Source organism: Euprymna scolopes, chromosome 35 (genome assembly GCF_053919585.1).
Source record: "Euprymna scolopes isolate OS-2025 chromosome 35, ASM5391958v1, whole genome shotgun sequence".
NCBI classification, from domain to species: domain Eukaryota; kingdom Metazoa; phylum Mollusca; class Cephalopoda; order Sepiida; family Sepiolidae; genus Euprymna; species Euprymna scolopes.
In genome coordinates this window covers 47,821,586-47,843,438 of record NC_136516.1, presented here as the reverse complement: position 1 = coordinate 47,843,438, position 21,853 = coordinate 47,821,586, and the positions used below count along the sequence as shown (strand labels likewise).

The window sequence follows — 21,853 nt, the reverse complement described above, 5'->3', positions numbered from 1 at the left end:
CCAAAGAAGGAAAGAACTTTGTAACAATTTTTATTCAATAAAAACGGAGAAGTGTTTATTGCCTGAGATAACTTAAAAATATACTCTTCAATAACATCGTTAAAACAAATCTTCAATAAGCCGATTTATAAATTTTCTACTCGAGGGTCCAGATGCTGAAAAAAAATATCACAATAGTAGCAGACAAAGAAACAGACATTATTTCTTTGACTTTCCCGAAATAATCCAATTTTGTTTTGTTTAAAAAAAAAAAAAAAAGAAATCAAACTGAATTTTTTTCAATTCTAAACAGAATTGTAGACTTATGCAGTTAGTACTACGCCTTCATAATTTTATTTTTTATTACAAATGCGATTCTTTAGAACAAGCCAAGAATGGAAAAAAAAAGTCATTTTAAGCCATCCAAGTTTGGCCTTTGGTACACAAACAATCATGAACTTTAAAAATCTTGGTGCATTTTCATAACAATCAAAAAAGTTTTATAGTAAAAGTACAGAATAGTTAACATTAAAGTCATAAAAAAACGTCATTTATATAAAACACATAATAAAATTCTCTACCAAATTCATTTAGTTTTAATATATGGAAACGATTTGTGAGATTTTATTTTTTTAATGTTAAAAAAAAAAAAAAATCTCGCAAATCGTATTAACACATGAAACCAAGAAATGTTTGATGGAATCATATTCTAATGAGTTCTATATCAATTATGTATATTTTTGTTTATGATTTTGAGTTAACTATTTTATAAGTTTCACTGGTTTTATTAAAAAATAAAATTTACTTCTTACATAACATTAAAAATATTACTAGATTGTTTTTGATTAGATTAAACTACAGAGGCATAAATTGTTGAGAAGTAAAAAACGTTGGAGAAAAAACATCCACAAAACATCCAAAACCTGAAAATAGTGTGCACTCTTATTTTGTCACAGTTTGAATTAAGTTAAATACTATGTTATCCATATTTACTTGCTTCCCCACGAGGGTAGAAATAGACACAAAGTCGGATTTTAATAGAGGGGAAATTTAGCTCCCCAAAAAATTTTCTTGATTAGGGCAAAATAAAAAATTGCCTCAGTCTAGAAAGATTTTTCATTATGTGAGAATCTAACAGATACTACACTTTGGTCAGAGACATGTGATGCTATGTGATTAGTAAAAAAAATAAGGTGGAAAGAGTTATTAAAATGCACCTACATTCAAAGAGTTCATGACTATTGGATCAGTCATTTTTTTTATTATGAAAGTCGCTCCATGAAGCCACTTAATGTAGAGAGCAGCTAAAAAGAACAAAAGATGATTATTGCAAAAACAGGAGATGCCGAATGACAGTCTTGAAAAGACCAAGGCTATAGGTAGGAGGAAAACAGTCAGCAGGAGAAAGAGTGCCACAAGCTTGCAGTTCTTGGAAATAAGCTACTGGAATAGGAAGTTATATTTTAACAACGTATCTGAACAGTGAATTGATGAAGACCAGTAGACCAATATGTCAAACGAACTGGACCAAAGAAAGCAGGGAAACAGTAAGATAAATTCTGAAGAACACATACTTCAATAGTACTTGTAGAAGAGACTGTAACTAGCACCATCGGATTTGTGAGAGAGAAGATATAGAGAAGAAAATATTTAAAAAGGAAGACGATTTTTCATATCATGGTAATTGTAAAAAAAAAAAAAAAAAATGTTGATTATAATTAAATGGTCCTTATTATTAACTTCCTTAAGGGGGGGGCAGAGTTAGACACAGGCAGGTTTTAATGCCAGAAAAATCTAGCCCCATCCCCTAAAGAAAAAAAAAAAAAAAAAGTAGGTGCACTATGGATTGGGATAAAAATTGCCTCAGTCTACAAAGATCTCTCCATCATTGACCTACAACAAAAAAGATGTGCTGTATCACTAACTAATTATAACTAAGGGATCAACAATCTCTATCGATCAGATATCAGAAATAAGAAAAAAAAAAAAAAAAAAAAAAAAAAACGGTAAATTTAATCAAAATACACAAGATTTGAGAAACTAATATGGAGCTGTGGGTTCTTTGATATGATAGGAGCACGATTGAAAAATGTTTTTAGTTTAGGAGCACAACTAAACCATAGTACTTGAATTCAAAATTCTAAATTAAAGTTAAAAGTTACTTTTTATTGGCCAGTTTAAGGACTTAAAAATCAGAAGGAAATAAGAAACAGATGTTGGCTATTTTTTATAAATTAATTTAAAAAAAAATCCATTGAAATAGTTGCTTGCATATATTAATACTTATCCTTGAGGGCCTTTCACCTCGGTAAGTGATGACTGATAAAATGTACTTATGGTCCATCTAAATTCAATAATTACTTAGAAGCTTAAAAAAATATGAAAAAAGTATATTTACTTGCCTCTACACAAAGTTAGTCAGTTTTTAATGAGAAACTGAAGACAATTTTTTTTTTAAACTTATACAGAAAAAGAAATAACATTTCAACTGAAAGAAAAAAAAATCCAAAAAGTAGAACTCTGGATTAAAACATAAAATTGCCTCAGTCTAAAAAGATTTCTACTTCATTGACCAAAGACGGAAAAGATAACTTAATATCAGAACAAATAATGCATTTTGCTCCTAGCCAGACGGTCAAGAACAATTATTTTTAGCTAAAATTAAAGTAAAACTCAAGTATTATGGTTCAGTTATGTGTCTAAACAAAAAGTAAACATGAATATTTACCAACATCACCGACGAGATTGAAAGCCACCGAGTATGAATTTGTAAGAATTACTAATGTAATTCTTACAAATCCAACAGAAACTGACCCAAATTAATAATTTTCATTTCATCAGATTTTTCATTCATTCCATTTGATTAGATTTTCATATTTCGGTTCTATTAATTCCATTTTTTGGCTGCAGCTAGTCCCGATTTACTTGCCTCCCTACAAGGGCAAAGTTAGATACAAGGTCTGCTTTTATGTGAGATATATCCAGCTTCCCCTAAAAAAAGGAAAAGACAAAAATAAAAATTGCCTTAGTAAAGAATCTTTTTCCTCTGACCAAAGTCAGAACAGATACTACAGTTTGATTAGAGTTTGAAGACCAAGTTCCGATATTACAAAACTGCACACATACTATTATATAATTTTTTTTTTAATAAAATAAAAAGCTTGTTAAGCAATTCTCTCAGCTTAAAGGCATACAGGACGAGTGCTTATCACAGGTTTCATAGTTTTAAGTGAAACAAATGTCCTGAATGACCTGTGACAGGACACTAGTCGGTTGTCAGTTTTTCTCCTAGCAAGGCTGGTACTTATACACTTGGGCGATTGTTTGCTTACAGCCACTAACATTCTCAAATGGCCTCTCATTACACTAATCAGGACCAATGTTGCTTAACTATTGATCTGATGAGAATCCATATGTATTATGGAAGATGGATTATGTTTAAAACAAGACGTTTTTAACTGGCAGATAGAAGTGCACACCCACACTTGTTAAAAGGGAGAGCGCTAAAATATTAAAAAATGAAACGTTATTTTAAGCATAGAAAACGTAGTCGTTGGGGAAAGATGGTGGGGAGGTTAGCACTGGAAAATTAAATCTTAAAAATGCAAGTAATGAAGATAAGACTTGTAAATTGAGAAGCATTTATATTTTATGGGATGGGAGAATAACGTTTAAAAAAAAATGTTGAACGCATTTTAATACTCAGCACCAAACGGGAGGAGAGGATTGTTCAATTTAAAAGAATTTGTTTTTTTATAAATTGAAACAGAAATTTGAGGTCATCATACTGTTGTCAAAGTCACTTTAAGAATCGTTTTTATTTATTTTTTTTTGTCACAAACAAGGCATATTGCAACTAAAATGTAACAGGCTGCAGATTGGAGGGGAGGGGGGTAACAAGATGTTTATTCACATTACATTTAAATTTCTGTATGTTGGTACTGACAGGAACCGGAAGAGACAATGGCTCAAACAACTCTAAATACAAATATCAACATTTGTCCATAAAAAAAAAAATTGTGAGACAACATGAAATAAATTTAATAGACATACCTTTAATCAAATTACAACTAGACATCAGAGCAATTTAGAAGAGTTTAATAGAATTGGGAGAATTAAAAAAATATCTCAGGAAGGAGTTCCATAATTTTAATGAATTGCAGCCAAAGGGATTTATTAAGCATATATAGGTACATATTATAAGTAAAACAATTTGGTATCATTTTGCATCAGAAATAAGATTTCAAACAAAATCAAGCCGCCATTAAATATATTAAACCGTCAAATGTGATTGCTAGACAAGTACAATGTTTTCTCTCATTAGTTTTTATTATTATTATTATTAAGTCTTTTTTAAATTATTATTGTTTTTTTAATTATTTTTTTTTAATTATAAAGTTTTTTTTTAAATACTATCGATTAGGTACAAGATTTTCAGAAACTGAAAAACAAACTAATTACTTGATCAAATTTTAGCAGGCGTTTTCAGCTTGCTATGCAATTTTAACAAAATAATGATCCCCCCCCCTTTTTTTTTAGTAAAAAAGAATGTCTATAAATGCCTTTTGGGATTTTCACGGTCAATGAGAAGAGGAAATAATTATGTGAAGATTTAGTGTTCAATCAATATAGAAATCGAAATGACCCCCTCCCTCTTAAAAAAAATAAATATTGAATAACAAATTTCTTTCAGAGGAGGTGATGAAAAAATTCATTGAGAAATATAAGCCTCAGGGAATCATTTCCAAATTAAACATAAGATTGTATACTTAACTGGTCTGCTAAAAACTGAACAGGCAATTAGTAGATTTCAGGGACAAAATTAGTATATCAATTTCAAAATAATCAACTGACTCACAAAAATAAGGTGCTTATATTTTTAAATAAAGATCTTAAATAGATTTATGGTTGAAATATTTTTGCACATATATAAGTAATAAAAAAAAAAAAGGGGGGTTAAACGGTGTACATGTCTATCCATTTGATTTTATAAGTATTTTTTTCACTTTCTTTGTCAAGATAACATCACAAAAAAAACTAAAGTTTTTAAGTCAGTCTAAAAAAAAAAAAAAAAAAAAAAAAAAAAAGGCTTGTATAAGGATAATAGTCTGCTTAGCCAATCAGTTTTTCATAAGGGATTAGTTAACAAGCTACAAACACACTAACAGTGCACAGCTATACACACTTGAGACACATGCATTCCGACTGGAATATGATTTAACGATATGGCTGCAACAGATTCCAAGATAAAATTTGGCATCATTTCTACAACAAGTGTACAAGGTTATAAAAGAGGGTTGGAGGGGGCAGGCCCAAAAAAGGAAACAAAAGTATTGAACCATTGAATATAATTCGTTGGATCCCGAGGCCAAATAGAGAGAACAGCAGTCATTCTTAAGGCAGTTGTCTTTTGTTCTTCATGAAGACTTCTTCCTGATTACAAAAGTAAAATGGCATGGAATGATCATTCATGTGTCGTTCACACAATTTTACAGACACAGCACCTTTGGATACACCTGCAGAAGCTCGTTGAGAACCAAGCTTCAAACCTCATCCAAGCACCCCCCTAAGCACTTTGTCAATGGAATTTAAAAAAAAAAAATCATACTTACTGAATCTATAAGTTATCAACTTTGATTTAAAAAACTTTTTTTTTTATAAAGAGCAATATCGTATTTGGAATGAGAAATGTGTTTAACACTTTCATTACGATTGGAATCACATGTCCCCCGTAGACATTTTAGACATTGGACATTTTGTTTTAATGGCGCTTTGTTCCAATTGTAATTTATCACAGACTATAAAAATTGCCATGTGGAAAATCTGGCAGCCATTTTGTCCATGAAAAGTGGCAAAGATTCCCAATTTAAAAAAAAAAACAACAGAATTTTCGTTTTTAGGCTTTAAGCTGCTTTGTACAATAAATGGATGACAGCATTTTGAGCTATAAAAAAAAAATAAAAATTAAAAAAAAATTATTTTTGTTGGATTTCGCATTCTAAGTTATTTTCATATAATCAGAAAAGAAAAAAAAGCTTTCATTCTAATAACATTGCGATTCATAATCCCACAATAAATTATTGATGAAATGATTTAAAGTATTTTAGGTCTAATATCTTCAATATTTAGCGATTTTTAAAAACACAAAAAAAAAAAAAAAAAAAAAAAAGTACTAGCTGTACTTACCCGGTGTTGTCCGGGATGCAGTGTAGTCATTTTTATTTTTATTTGTCTGAACATTTTTGTGAAAACTTACACAGAAAAAGAAATAACATTACAATTATAAGGAAAAAAAATTATAGTCTTCAATTTAAAAAACACGAGTTATTCCTTTTTCTGATTTTGATTTTACAGTTATAATTGAAAAAAAAAAAAAAAATTCCTATATTATCAGAAGTCTGGATATGACTATAATTAATAATAAAATATTGTAGCTAATTGTATGCTATTAAAGTGTCAATAATATGATACAATAATAACTAAAAACTGGAGATATATATCATTCCTTAATTGGAATTCATTTTTGAGATGAGCATTATATATATTAATTTATTTTTATTTCGGACTATTATTCTTATCTTTATTAATTTTTCATCTTTATTAATTTAGTTGTTGTTTTCATCTTTATTAGCCGTTTTTCACAACGTTTCTGACGAAGGCCAGAGGAATAGTTGGCCGAAACGTCGTAAAAAATAACAACCAATAAAGATGAAAACAACTAATAAGAATAATAGTCCGAAATAAAAATTAATAAAAACTGAATAGTCAGAATTAAAGTTTAATACGTCAGCTCAAATGCTAATTAGGTCCAACTGTTAAAATCTCACGAGATAACTGCAACATCAGGCATATACCAAAGGATAGAAACTATGCTACTTTTGCAGTTTACAGACCATTTTTTTTTTTTCGGATTTTCAAATTAAATTAAATTTTTATGTTGTCATTTGTTTATTAAATTCGTACGTGAAAGTACAGAACAGTGAACGAAGCTACCTCCCCATGTTAAGAATGGGTTTGTAAACGACATTATTATTTCAGCACAGCCCGTAAACTGGAGAAGTACTGAAACTATCTCAGAGATTTTTTAAACATATTTGGTCGTAAAAGTATTAGCCCATATATGCGTCTTTATATACCATCCCTTCAAAACAGTGCTACCAGAAGAAAACTAGAAAAAATCAGTGCCACTTCAGCATGCCATAAATGCATGAGAATTCTACAACTTTCGATCTACACTCAAGAATATGATCTATAGGCGCAATTCTATTGAAATGTAGGATCTACAACTTTAGAAAAAGGTCAAAATACATATGAAAGAAAATATTACATCCGTAGCACCATCAACCACCAAGAAAATCTTGGTCCTTATCAAGGCTAAAAGCCATTTGAGGATAAGTGGCGACTCATTAAAAAAAAGTATATATATATATATATATATATATATATATATATATGTATGTATATATATATATATATAAATAAAAAAAATGGTGTTTAAGCAGAAATAAACTTGATTCATTTGTACAATGTATTGGGGAAAAAGCTGTAACGTTAAAAATAAATAACGTTAAAAACTTCTCTCGTGTGTGTTGTAGCGACCATGTTGAAAATGTCTGAATGAAAGTTAAGCATAAGCCAATGAAAACACTTTAAATATGACAAGCATTTCGCATGTACAATTAAACTTGCTATAACTTGGTCATTATTCTCGAGTGGCTTCTTGCCTTGAGAAATTGTGACTCCGTTAATAAAAAAAAACATTTTTTTAAATGTCACTTCCAAATGGAAGAAATGCACAGATTTTAATCTGTCAGTTTTTCTTGTCAATCATTGCAGCATGTTGTTAAGAAAATTTAATTCGATTTAATTCTTCCAGAACATACTTTGTCTGGATTAGAATTATTTTTGAATGGCTACAATCTTAAAAACATGGACATTACAGAGATATTTACTTCTCTTTGATTGAAGGAAAAAAAAATGAATTGCAAGTAAATACACTACAGGGGAGACACCAGGTAGGTACAACTATCATCTATAGTAAAAACTATGATTTCTTTTGTTATTTATTTTATTTGGTGTCTCTCCATGGTTGAAATTAAATATGGAGGTTACAATAAAAATAGCAAGAAACCGTTATATTTTACTTAAAGACCGTTCACCAAAATTTACATCAATTCATCCGGTAGTTTTGTTTTTATAAAATAAATTCAAGTTTTATCTGCATTGAGAAATATCACAAGTATCATGATATTCAAGGAAGATAACTCCTTTTTCTCATGTTTGACCCCGTTTCAAATTGATTTCTCAAGTTAATTTAAAGTCCCTTGACTTGATTATGCTAATAATGGCAACAATATGACTTGTACAGCTAAAACTTTAATTTATTTTAAGAAAACTACTGTATGAATTTATGTAAATTTTGATGAACGGTTTTTATTTTCCTTGACAAGTACAACATGCAAAGTTTTTTTTTTTTTTAATTTTATATATGACGAAAAAGAAATGAACCATATTCGGATGTTATAAAATAAATAAGTCGATTAAAAAAAAAAAAATCACAAATTGTAATGGAACCCGAAGCGCTTTTCGTCAGACAATCTTTTCAAGGATATATGTCTGAATGTTACTTTTTTTCCTGTAGAATACTTATACGAAAGGGATAAAAAAAAAAACTAACAAAAAAAAAAAAACTAAATAGAATGTATCGCCCTAAATAGTTCCAACTGTAACCAAAGGTTTCTCTGCTTGCACAAAGTAGGACAGCTAAAACTGATGGTAACGGCCTCGAAGACACACATTAAAAAAAATTTTTAAATAAAAAACAAAACATTCAGACATATATCCTTGAAAAGTTTGTCTGACGAAAAGCGCTTCGGGTTCCGTTACGATTCCTGATTTTTTTTTTTTTTAAATCGACTTTTTTATTTTATAATGTCAGAATATGGTTTATTTCTTTTTTATCATTTTAAAATTTTGCAATTCTAATAAAGATATATATATATATATATATATATATATAAAATATCCATATTTAATCTAGTTGTTACCATGGAAAAGCATATATTATAAATGAATCAGATCATGTAAATCACACGCTGAAGTGGCACCTTCAAATATTCTTCAGGTTTTAGTGGAAAAAAAAATGATCTTAGTAAGAAATTTAAGTTTTAACTGAACTAAAAAAGAAAAAAAAACACATACAAAAAATAAATAAATAAAAAATCCCACATATACAAAGAAAAAAAAATCACACATATACAAAGAAAAAAACCCCACACATATACAAAGAAAAAAACCCCACACATATACAAAGAAAAAAACCCCACACATATACAAAGAAAAAAACCCCACACATATACAAAGAAAAAAAAACCCACACATATACAAAGAAAAAAAAACCCACACATATACAAAGAAAAAAAACCCACACATATACAAAGAAAAAAAACCCACACATATACAAAGAAAAAAAACCCACACATATACAAAGAAAAAAAACCCACACATATACAAAGAAAAAAAACCCACACATATACAAAGAAAAAAAACCCACACATATACAAAGAAAAAAAACCTCACACATATACAAAGAAAAAAAAACCCACACATATACAAAGAAAAAAAAATCACACATATACAAAGAAAAAAAAATCACACATATACAAAGAAAAAAAAAATAACACATATACAAAGAAAAAAAAAATAACATATACAAAGAAAAAAAATAACACATATACAAAGAAAAAAAATAACACATATACAAAGAAAAAAAATAACACATATACAAAGAAAAAAAATAACACATATACAAAGAAAAAAAATAACACATATACAAAGAAAAAAAATAACACATATACAAAAAAACAAAAAGACAATCTACCACGTGACGTAGCAGCTTGTAACACTCATTAAAGTCAGTATTCACAGACCTCATACAGAAAGTACATTATCATTAATAAAGGCAGGTACACCATAAAAATAGGGTACAATCCTTTTGTTTTACCCCCCCCCCCACCATACCATCACTATAACAACAACTACCAACAATAACAAAATAAGGAGTATCAAATCGTTATGATAGACTTGCTATAAGACTCTCGCCAATATTGGTAGTAATAGGTAGCAATATTGGATATTACAGGAAAAACAGCAGAACCTGATACAGAGGTCAAATATTTGATTGATGCATATTTTTTGCACATTTTTTTGTGTAAGTTTTTATACTAGTTGTACATACCTGGTGCTGCCCGGGATGCAGCATTTGCACATTTGTTTTTTTTTTTTAAACATATACAGAAAAAGAAATGAAATTTCAATTGTAAAAGGAGACAGCTCTTTATACTCTTCACGTAAAACGAGTTATTCCATAAGCTGATTTTGATTTTCCGGTCACAGTTGAAAAAAACGTTTCCATATCACCAGTTGTCCACGTTGGAGTTGATTATTTGTACAATAAACTGCACCAAAGTACATTATTACAATGCCGTTAGCATAACAAATGAAGCTTGGCTAGTCAGAATCAAAGTTATTCAGTTTAAAGGTTTACAAGTCTAAGAATATAAGTATGTTAGATTTACAGTGAATACTCACTTTGTATTAATTTTATTTTTAAATTTAAGAAATGCACACTAATAACAGCATGCATTTGCATAATTTTGAGAAAAGATGGACTGTAAGGATCAATTTTTTTTTTTTTTTTTTTGCAAGGGATCAATTATTCATAATGTTTGAAAACCAACCCTTATCCTCCAGTGGTCTTTAGGCCTTGATAAGTGGTAACCCCCCCAAGTTTAAAGAAAAAAAAAAAATTTTTTTTTTTTTTTTTAAACTTTTCAAATCTGGCAATAAAAATTTGGGAGACAAGCCAGGATGAGGTTGGCCATTGGATTTCGCTGACCAAGACCTCATGGAAATTGTAGTAAGATGAACGTTTAACCTAAAAGAAGAACGTGCAATAAGTATGCATCATAAGAATATTGCTGCTGTAAAAACCTTCACTATTGACTTTCATTCATCACAGAATTATGACCATACATGGAATACAAGGATTAAAAGATACATTCTTTTAACCAGGAGTTTGGCGGGTAGAAATATTTTTAAATCGAAGAACTAAAAGAGGTAGGAAGAAGAGAAGTTCTTTGAATTTTCACTCGTCGGTGGAGGGTTTGTTTATGATAATGAATAAAAAAAAAAAAAGGGGGAGAATGAAACGCACACAAGTCATTGAAGAGAGCAAAACTGTAAAAGTTTTATATGGAAAGTATTTTTGATCATTTTCATTTTTTTAATGGAAAAAAAAAAAAAAAAAAAAAAAAAAAGTAAAATACAATTTTGATTTAGAGTTTTACTTTTTTGATGTCATGTTATAAAGATTGACAAAAAAAATGCCATTAGAATCTGATGTTTTATAGAATTATAAAGTTTATTTGAGAAAATATCAAAGAATTCTGCTGGTTCAAAGAAGGAATGAAGAATTGGGAAATATATGTTGGTTCAATGATACGACAAACGGTACGTTAAAAAAAATACTGTTTTTCTTTGGTTTGGTTAAGGAGCACAAATGAACCATAATACTTGACTGTTGGCTTTACACTTTAATTAAAACCGGAAATTTTTAATCAACAGAATCACTTTTGAATTTTGTGTGACCATGAAGTTAACAGATGTGAGAATCCTCATCAATAATGGATAAAACAATGGCAGTATCTGTTGACTTTTCGGTGGTTCAAAATTATAAAGTGATTTTGAACGTTTTAAACTGTCGATAACAATTTCTGACTAAAATAAAAGTGAGGGAAGCAGGAAGGAACGGATTCTAAAAATGTTTATCAAAACTGATCAAAAAAAAAAAAAAATTAAGATTGGAAGGAGGAGATAAAATTTCACTATAATATAAAAAAAAATGAAAATAAAAAAAAAGTAGAGGATCCAAAAAAGATTAAAAAAATAAAATATCAGTATTGGTCAATGTGGTAAAAAGAACAGAAACTTTTTGTCTTTTGGTCCGAATTAATCAAGTTTGGTTAAATACATGGGAGCAAAAAAAAAAAAAAAAAAAAAAAAAAAAAAAAAATGAAGGTTATCAAAAAAATTTTTTTTTTTTCTTTTCGAAAAGATCAGAAAAGTTTTTCTCATTCACACATACACATAAAGCAAAAATAAAAAAAATAAAAGGGTCACAGAATTTAAGGTTAATCCCTTCTTCAAGCATTATTTCTTTTACTTTCGAAATAGCCAAATAAAAAAAAAATATATGTAACTAAAAATTTGTAGATGTCTCAATTGAACCACTGCCCCCCCCACATAAATTGCAAAAAATCCCTGTCAACAATATAAGTTAGCAAGAACTTCTTTTCGTTCCCTTCTTTTCTAGTTCCAACAATACAATTTTTTTTTTTTTTTTTTTAATTTTTGATCTTGTTTTTATTTTTATTTTTTTTTTAACAAAAAGATATTAAACAAATTAGCTTGCAATATATGTGGTGTTGGTCGTGTGCTCGAGCTATATAAGCTATTAAGACTTGTCTGCAGAGCTGGTGGCATTGCGGGCCGCTCGTTTGTACTGCATGGACGATACGTTGTTCCGTTTGGCTAGAGTTTCAAAAATACACATGTGGTGCCTGTGTAGCGGAGGTTTACGGCGGGCATATGGTGACTTTGGAGACCCTTTGTTATTATAGATGTTAATAGAATACGGTGACTTATATTTGGTCAGTGGTTTCCGACGATAGCCATCAACTGAACGTGCATTGTAAGAAGAGGTTGTTGTTGTACTACTAGTTGGTGCGGCAGTCGTGCTGGTGCTAGTCGTGGTGGGAACTTGCTGGGGATGTCTATCAGTCCCATACAAAACTAGAACCCAGTCCAGCAAAACAGCAGGTTGAACTGTAAACAGAAAGAGGGACAAGACAAAAAATAGAAGGGTTAGTGCTACGTAAGGAGTCAGCCCTGGGTTGCCACGCATACACACACGCACACACATAGAGCACAACAGTATTTCGGGTGTATTAATAGCAGAAAGGGAAGAAATTGATGTAAAAATTAATCGATGTAGATGGTATTATAGGATAAAAGTAAACAATTAACACTCAAGAACATTAAAAAAAAAAACGCATTAGAACTAAAGTCTTTACAGAAACCAGCTAGTTTTAATGTGTGCTAAGATTTGTATGATATTTGACTTGACAGAAACCAATTTTTTCTGCTTATGAGTTTGCCACTGATAATTTTTCTGTAATTATACCGCTGAACAAAAAAATACTTCCACACTAAAATTGGGATTGGTAGAGAATTTCATTTTAATGCGTATTATACATTTGGGGGGGGGGGTCTAGAGTGTAAACTAGTGTCGACTTTTATCCATGTTAGTTTAAATTTGCTTTGAAGATCTAAAAGAAAAGCTAAATCATATCACGTCATTAATCTTGACTTATTATCACATTCCCTAGCATTGTTTTCTCCCAAGACAAATTAAAAAAAAAAAAAGTTAATTTACCACTTAGAAAATAAATTAATTCGGCCATTTTACGAAAACTCAATCTTTTAGGAGGGTGCCTTGGCCTTTTGGTCAAGATCAAAGTGTAGTATCTGTTCTTCAGATGCTGCACTTCCATTTCTTGTTCTCTTTCGGTGGAGGATCGGTCCTTCACGACTGAGACAATTTTTTTTATTTTTGTACCTTTTCTCCACGTTAAAAAACGACGCTGGTGTCTAACTCTGTCCCGTGGGGAGGCATTGTAAATAGGTACAATGTTAATATACTTAAATATTCTTAATTACTGATTGTATAGAATTAATGTTATTTAGATTATTCATAAACATGTAGCACAATGGATAAAGTTAATTAACAGTTAATTTTAAGTGACAATTTTTTAAAAAGTTCAAGCTTTTCTATAAGTGATAACTAGCGCTGTGACAACAGCATATTCTTTTCATTGTTTTGACTCTTATCAGTTAATATCTTATGTTTTTATACAGACTGATGTGGTTCTCGGTTGATTGACCGTACCTTACTGTGTCAGATATATACTGGAGAGTCAAAAGAACGTAAAGAATATTCTGTTGTCACAGACCTAGTGATAACTAAGAATAACATAATGCTTCTACCTAGTCATGGCTGACGGAAGAAAAACAATAGATTAAATTAAGGATCGAGTCTGGAAATTTGTATTAGTTCCAGAGTTTGACAAAGATTCCTATGTTCGCAAAATTGCACTTAAAGAAGGTTGGAGGTTACATCAGCCAAAGTGTTGTGAAAATAACCCAAATAAGAATAATAGTTCAAATATTCCAAATAAAAACTATCAATTCTCATCAAAACCAATATTGTGAAACATTTATAAGATTAGTTAATTATATATCGGAGGTATATCGAGGGGAGGGGTCTATACTTTTACCAACTGTATTAGTGATAGAATTTGAACTGTGACAGTATAAGGCCTTCTCTGCGGTATATTGTTGCTGTATTTAAAAGAATGGCAAAAAATTGTGCATAAAAATATAATGGTATATTTTTATTGCTCGGTTGTGGCAAATGACCGAGAGAGTGATGAGGTCACCAAATTAACGAAAATTGGTTGCTCAGATTTGCTAGCCAGCTGCATTTCTGATCTCAATTTATGCTAGTTTATATAACATTTTTGGGCAGCCTTGCATCCACAACTATAACACCCATACTGAGATTTCACCTGCTTGTCATCATGTAGATGATAATTGTTACAGATTTTTCTTTTGTGCTGCCCCCAAAAAGTTTCAGACGTGCACATTACTACTGGCTACTAAAATGAATATGAATGGAATGGGATGGGTCTTCAAGCTATTTTTTTTTATAATTTATTTAGTGAGATATTTTCATTCACTGTATTTGCAGGTGCCTGCATAAAATCACCTGATGTTTATTTTTCCAGCCAAGCAGGTGCCCACATCAACCAGACAGTTTTAATGTCTAGTACTTCATATTCAACTATGCTTTTAAGTTCTTGAGGGTCATTACAATGCCAGAAAACTGGGTTCATTTTCGTTTACCAGGTGAATCAATTGCAATTAATAACATGTTCCAATGTAACATTTAACGGTTGCTGTTTCTTACAATTGTTTAAAAATTGATTAAAGCATTTTTTTTTTTATAATCATTATTTAATATGGAAAATAGAAGTATTTTTAGGGGGGGGTCATTAGACTAAAGAATGTCTGTAAAAATATAGACAGAATTTGATTCAAAATAAATATTAAAGTGTGTATTTAGTTCACAAGGAATAAAAAATATTAGAGGGAAAAAAAATCAATTATTTAAATGTTGTTTGTCTTGATAGGCAAAAATTAATTGATAATTACAAATCAGCTTTTTTTGTTTGTTTGTTTGTTTGTTTACCTATTAGATACGTCGCACGTTTTTGTCATACTGGAATATTTTAATAAATTAAAATACATTGTTAGTAACATTTGCTGTTCAAATACATTTTTACAGTTGTTTTTTTGTTTTTTTACACAGTGGTCACCACTTATCAAGGCCCGGAAGCCACTCAGGGATAAGGGTTATTGCAAGTACATTACGTTAGTGTGGAGATTTGATGAAGTGTTTACTTAAGGGGGCGGTTCATTAGGAATTTGTTAACGTTGGACTTGAAGCCATCCAAGTTGTAGTCAGGTGGGAAGCAGGCAGACGGAACAGCAGTTAATGTGATTCTGTCAATATTCATTAAGTGAATAATATCAATTGTGAATAAATTCTCCAACATTTCTTAATTTATTTTTCTTAGAAGATTGTATCAAGAAGCATTAAACGTGCATAAGAAATTCACCATAATTGACGTGATCAATTTTTTAATATTAAAAATATACTAAAACAAAATATAAAAAAAATATGTATAAGTATATAAAGAATGTAATATTATGAGAATAACGTAATATTACGATGTATATGATTATTATCGGATCAATACTGTTGTGCTTCGAAAACAAGCAAATGGTAAAGATGTGTCGATGTGAAAAGAAGCCATCAAATCAGATAACAATGTTTTGACAATAGAAAATCTTGCTTTATCACGTTCCATACCATAAGAATATTGTCAAGTTATAAAAGAGGTAACCAGTTTAGAAGAGAATGTGCTTTGGTTTCAAAAATTATTTTGGATAAACAATATTTTCATCAATTAGACAAGTAGAAATACATTTATTATTTTTGATATACAAAACGTGTCGGTAATTTGGATGATAAGAATAATGAAAGTGTTCGTTTTTATTACAAGACTTCCCAAGAAAATATTGCAAGATTTCCTAAGTAAATATTCTACGATTACTCCCCTGACAAACACAACAGATATTTAGATTATGTAGATAAAATTATTTGCTTATTCTCTAAATCTTAAGAAACAAGGACTTCATTGATTTTACTTAGATTAGAAAATTAAAATGTTAGTTGAAAGAAAGATTAAAGTAGAGAATTTATATGAAACCAACCGTATTTAATTAGTTTATTTTTATAGTTCTCTTCTGATGAGCTTAGTTTAAATAAAACATTTGAAGAGCATCTACTAAAATGATCATATTATTTGAAAGCAATTTACTAAAAACGTCTTACTTTTAAGATCATATTCAGGGGTAATTTACCAAAATTACCATATTCAGAAACAATTTACAAAAATGAACTTGCTCTCAAAATTTTTGAAGACAATTTATTAAACTGAGTCTGATTTTACGAGTGAAGAGAGAAATGTTAAGACAAATGACTAAAGCTAATTCTAGTCTTTCATTGGCGATTTTAATTCTTGTATATATCCACATTTAATGTTAATTATGTCGAAAGTAAAAAGTTCTGATATTAAACTATTTTTTTATTTTTTAGATAATATTAACAATTAGATGAACTCTAAAATAAAGACTCAAGTACATAAAACAATAAAGATTAATTTTATTTGAACAGTAATTTATATTTATAGTTAGACACGTGAAATATTTGCATAATGAAATATTAAGAGCAAGTGATGACTTCAAAAACAAAGGACCTTTTTGAAATGAAGAGTACCTGTTTATTTTTTTTTAATATCTTGTGCAATGATCAGCTTCTTATTTTTAAGGCGCCAAAGAGCTTATAAGGTAATTTTAAAAATGCAATTTAAACTATATTTCAATTTATTTTTTGGTATATTATAAGTTTGTAACCGATTATGTTTGATTGATAATCAAAATACGCCAAACACTTAATAAGATTTTTCTATCTTTGTTAATAACAATAGAAATCTATTGTGGTGGCTTCTTCAACACATTGGGTTAAAAAGCGATTAACAATGTACATAATTGAGAGAAAATTTACAAATATTATTCAAAATATTGACAAAGAATGAATAATCAATGGTTGAAACAGAATGTTTTACCTCCGGATCAACAGTTCAGATTTTTGAAATAAAATAAAGATTTTCCAAATAGAAAGCTGATGAATTGGAAGATAAGTTGCATTTGAAGAGATTACAAAGACAATTGCAAAGCGAGGATGTTTTAGCTATGCACAAGACAAAATGAGATGGGTTAGAGGGAGGAGGGAGGGGAAGAAGGAATAAAAAGAGAGAGATAAAAAAAGGTGAAAGGGACAAGTGAGAGAAGAGGAATGAAGTTGAGGGATAAAGACAGGGGAGAAGGAAGAGGAAGAATGGGAGAAGGTGGAGGGGGAGATGAAAGGGAGGAGGAAGAGGGGAGGGGAGACGTGAGGGACGGGGAGGGGAGACGTCAGGGACGGGGAGGAAGAGGAGAAAGGGGAGACGGGAGGGACGGGGAGGAAGAAGAGAAAGGGGAGACGGGAGGGACGGGGAGGAAGAGGAGAAAGGGGAGACGGGAGGGACGGGGAGGAAGAGGAGACGGGAGGGACGGGGAGGAAGAGGAGACGGGAGGGACGGGGAGGAAGAGGAGACGGGAGGGACGGGGAGGAAGAGGAGAAAGGGGAGACGGGAGGGACGGGGAGGAAGAGGAGAAAGGGGAGACGGGAGGGACGGGGAGGAAGAGGAGAAAGGGGAGACGGGAGGGACGGGGAGGAAGAGGAGAAAGGGGAGACGGGAGGGACGGGGAGGAAGAGGAGAAAGGGGAGACGGGAGGGACGGGGAGGAAGAGGAGAAAGGGGAGACGGGAGGGACGGGGAGGAAGAGGAGAAAGGGGAGACGGGAGGGACGGGGAGGAAGAGGAGAAAGGGGAGACGGGAGGGACGGGGAGGAAGAGGAGAAAGGGGAGACGGGAGGGACGGGGAGGAGGAGAAAGGGGAGACGGGAGGGACGGGGAGGAGGAGAAAGGGGAGACGGGAGGGACGGGGAGGAGGAGAAAGGGGAGACGGGAGGGACGGGGAGGAGGAGAAAGGGGAGACGGAAGGGACGGGGAGGAGAAAGGGGAGACGGAAGGGACGGGGAGGAGGAGAAAGGGGAGACGGAAGGGACGGGGAGGAGGAGAAAGGGGAGACGGAAGGGACGGGGAGGAGGAGAAAGGGGAGACGGAAGGGACGGGGAGGAGGAGAAAGGGGAGACGGAAGGGACGGGGAGGAGGAGAAAGGGGAGACGGAAGGGACGGGGAGGAGGAGAAAGGGGAGACGGATGGGACGGGGAGGAGGAGAAAGGGGAGACGGATGGGACGGGGAGGAGGAGAAAGGGGAGACGGATGGGACGGGGAGGAGGAGAAAGGGGAGGCGGAAGGGACGGGGAGGAGGAGAAAGGGGAGGCGGAAGGGACGGGGAGGAGGAGAAAGGGGAGACGGAAGGGACGGGGAGGAGGAGAAAGGGGAGACGGAAGGGACGAGGAGGAGGAGAAATGGAGACGGAAGGGGAGAGAGAAAAGAGGAACATAGGTGGAGGAAGACAATGGAGTATCAAAAAAGGCGTCAGGAAATGAAAACTTCAAGCAAGAAAAACAGATATTCTTAAGATGCATTCATTCAATCTGCACGTTTAGCAATGAAAATGGTCAAACTAAAGCGTAACAGACCAACGGACATTTTAAACATGAAAGACCGAACCTCTTATTGAAATGAGTGAACACATCTATAAAAAAACAGTAAAAATATCAGCAAATGTGTGAAAAGAAGAACAAATCTGGTCTAGAAAACAGATGTGAGATTTCAGCCCATGAAATAAAACTTGTTGATGGTACATTCAAAGACAAAAACTAAAAAGAAGGCCAGAAAATTCTATTTAACTAAAAAGAGATGAATTTTCTCCAAAAAGAGGGAGAAGCATAACTAGATCAGATTTCATTATAAAACAAAAAAAATGGAGAAACAAAAAAAAGGAATTCAGAAAAAAAAAAAAAATATATATATATATAAAGATTTAATCAGATTTCTTTTAAGCCAGAAAAGACAAATATTATCAATAAATCTATGAAAATAATGCATCTTAATGTTTTTCTATTCCAGAAGTAAATAAAGGGAATCTGTAGCGATATTATGAAAGGTGCAACAAAGATGCAGGTAAACATGTATGTTCAAATGTTAGATAGACACAGGTAAGGATTAAGAAAAAGCCAACTAATCGAAAAAAAAAAAAATGGAGAGAGAAAGGCATCTATTTCAGTGATAATCCTTGAAAACTTCACGGATTTGAAGATGTGAAAGAAAAAAGAAAAAATGCACAGTCGTTCATAATAAAAGTGGCAATTGAAACAAAAAGAAAAAACTTCATCCCCTAAATGTCAAGGGTCATAGAAGATAATTTTGAGCATTAATGTTTTTATTAATTTTTAATAGATAATGCAAAGTTTCTCTCAAGGATATACACATGGCAAAATGCAATAAAAATGAATAACAGAGACTGTTTCCCCATTTAATTCAATACGAGAAGACATGCAAGATTATTCAAAACAAATGGAGGGGGATATTCATTGCAATGTTATTACATTTAAATAGTGAAAAAAGAAAACATTCAATTTTTGTGGTTTATTTTTCAACTGGTGGAGTGGTCAATGGTGATAAACCGGATGTTCAAGAACACATAAAATATATTGCCTATGAAATCGTTTTAGGGGTAAATTACTGTAATATTATTAGACTATTTGCACCAATCTGGTGTTGCCCAGGATGTAGTAGAATCATTTTCATTTGTGTTTTTGTTTGAACAGGGGAAGAAAAAAAAAAAAAAAAAAAAAAAAAAAACACTAAAAGACAACTCTTCACTTAAAACTAATAAATTATGACTCTTGCTCATTTTACATTTTTCAGTGATTAGCTAAAATATTTCAGATTGTAGATTTTCTAAGCCAGGCTAAATATTAAAAAAATACTGTATTGAAGTGTAGTGAAGTACGTTATTATATTGCCAATAACAGAACCAAAATAGCAAGTGAAAATTCACAGGTCAGAAACAAAGCTTTATCTGTCTGCTCAAATGCTATTTAGGTGTAACTTTAAATTTGACCAACATAATTTTATAGATATGTAAAATATATAAATGATTACATCTAAGTATATATTATCTAATTGGAATTAATTATTGAAACGAGTATTATGTATTTATTTATTGCGGACTATTATCCCCATCTTTCTTAGTTGTTGAACAAAGTTTCGGCCAACTATTCCTCTGGCCTTCGTCAGGTGGTAACCGCGACGGGATAGGAAATCCGAATCTCCTAACTGTATTTTCAGCCATTACTGCCATCAACAGTTATTGTCGTCTCACCACGTTTTGACCAAGTAAGCCTCTGGCTGGCTTTGGGTAGAATTGAAACTGCTATCTTCAGACAATTCTCACCTGAAACCGTAGAGATTCAATGTCTCTATCCACCACGCCATGGGCCCCAAAGAATGCAGTTAGGAGATTTGGTGTTCCTATCCCATCGCGGTTACTTGACGAAGGCCAGAGGAATAGTTGTCCAAAACATTGCGAAACAAATAAGATGAGGATAATAGTCCGCAATAAATAAATCTTTTAATTAGTTGTTTAATTGGTATCTTTTCAATTGCTTGAGTCTACCATACATTCTATTGTTTATGTTATTCAACAACAAAACTCAAATACACAACTAGCATTGATCAGGATTTGGTGAAAGCATTTTAGTTTTTAATTTTTATCTGTTTGCATATTCTTAAACTTAAGGCAGACAACTGCTGATATATTCCTCAATATGAAACGAGTTATCCACTCCTGCTGGTTTTTTTTTTCAGGTGATTAACTTATTAGTAATTATTTGGGTTGAACTAAGTAATTTCAAAAACTAAATCGTAGCTAAGTATGTTATGTTGCCAATAGTATGGTACAACAATAACAAATGAAAATTGGCCAGTTAAAAGCAAAGTTTGAATTATCAGCTTGGATGCTATTTCCTCGTAGAGGAAGAACAGCTTTTTCCTCAAACCGCTACCTTTCACGTAAAAAAAAAAAAAAAAAAAAAAAAAAGAGAGAGAGAGAAGAGCTGATCAGCTTATTTGCTTTGTGTACTTTTTTTTTTTTTTTTTACACAGGAATCACCACTTCAAGGCTCGGAGGCCACTCGAGGATAAGGGTTAATGGGTATACATTAGTCAATGTAATTATAGCATAGTAAACATAAGTAGTGGGAATTTTGTAAATTGGATTACTTAGGGGAACGGTTCATCAAGAACTTGTTTACATTGGACTTGAAGACAATCAGATTGTAGTCAGCTGGAAAGCAGGCACTCGGAAGAGAGTTCCACAGGCATACAGTTCTAAGAAAGAAGCTTTGTTCATGGAATCTACATTTAGGTTTAGGCACAGGTAAAGAGTGTGGGAAATTATTGATGGTGGTTTTGGCTAGATGAGTGTTTTCCGCTGAGCACTTGCCATGAAAATAATAAAGTGGAGACAGGCTCCTTCCAGACATCCTGCTTGTTATGCAATATCCCAACATACAACTTTAACACCACGTTTCGCTTCTAATGGAATTTTCCA

At 32.0% G+C, this 21,853-nt stretch overlaps 1 protein-coding gene across 1 annotated transcript in view; it reads right to left on the bottom strand.

Moving 5' to 3' along the window:
* The window catches only part of LOC145259623 (furin-like protease kpc-1), a 473,157-nt gene that overhangs the window by 122,804 nt on the left and 328,500 nt on the right, over nt 1-21,853 (bottom strand). The window contains exon 13 of the mRNA XM_080117279.1: nt 12,496-12,864. Within this exon, the coding sequence (XP_079973405.1) occupies nt 12,496-12,864 (369 nt within the window). The remainder of the gene's footprint in view (nt 1-12,495; nt 12,865-21,853) is intronic.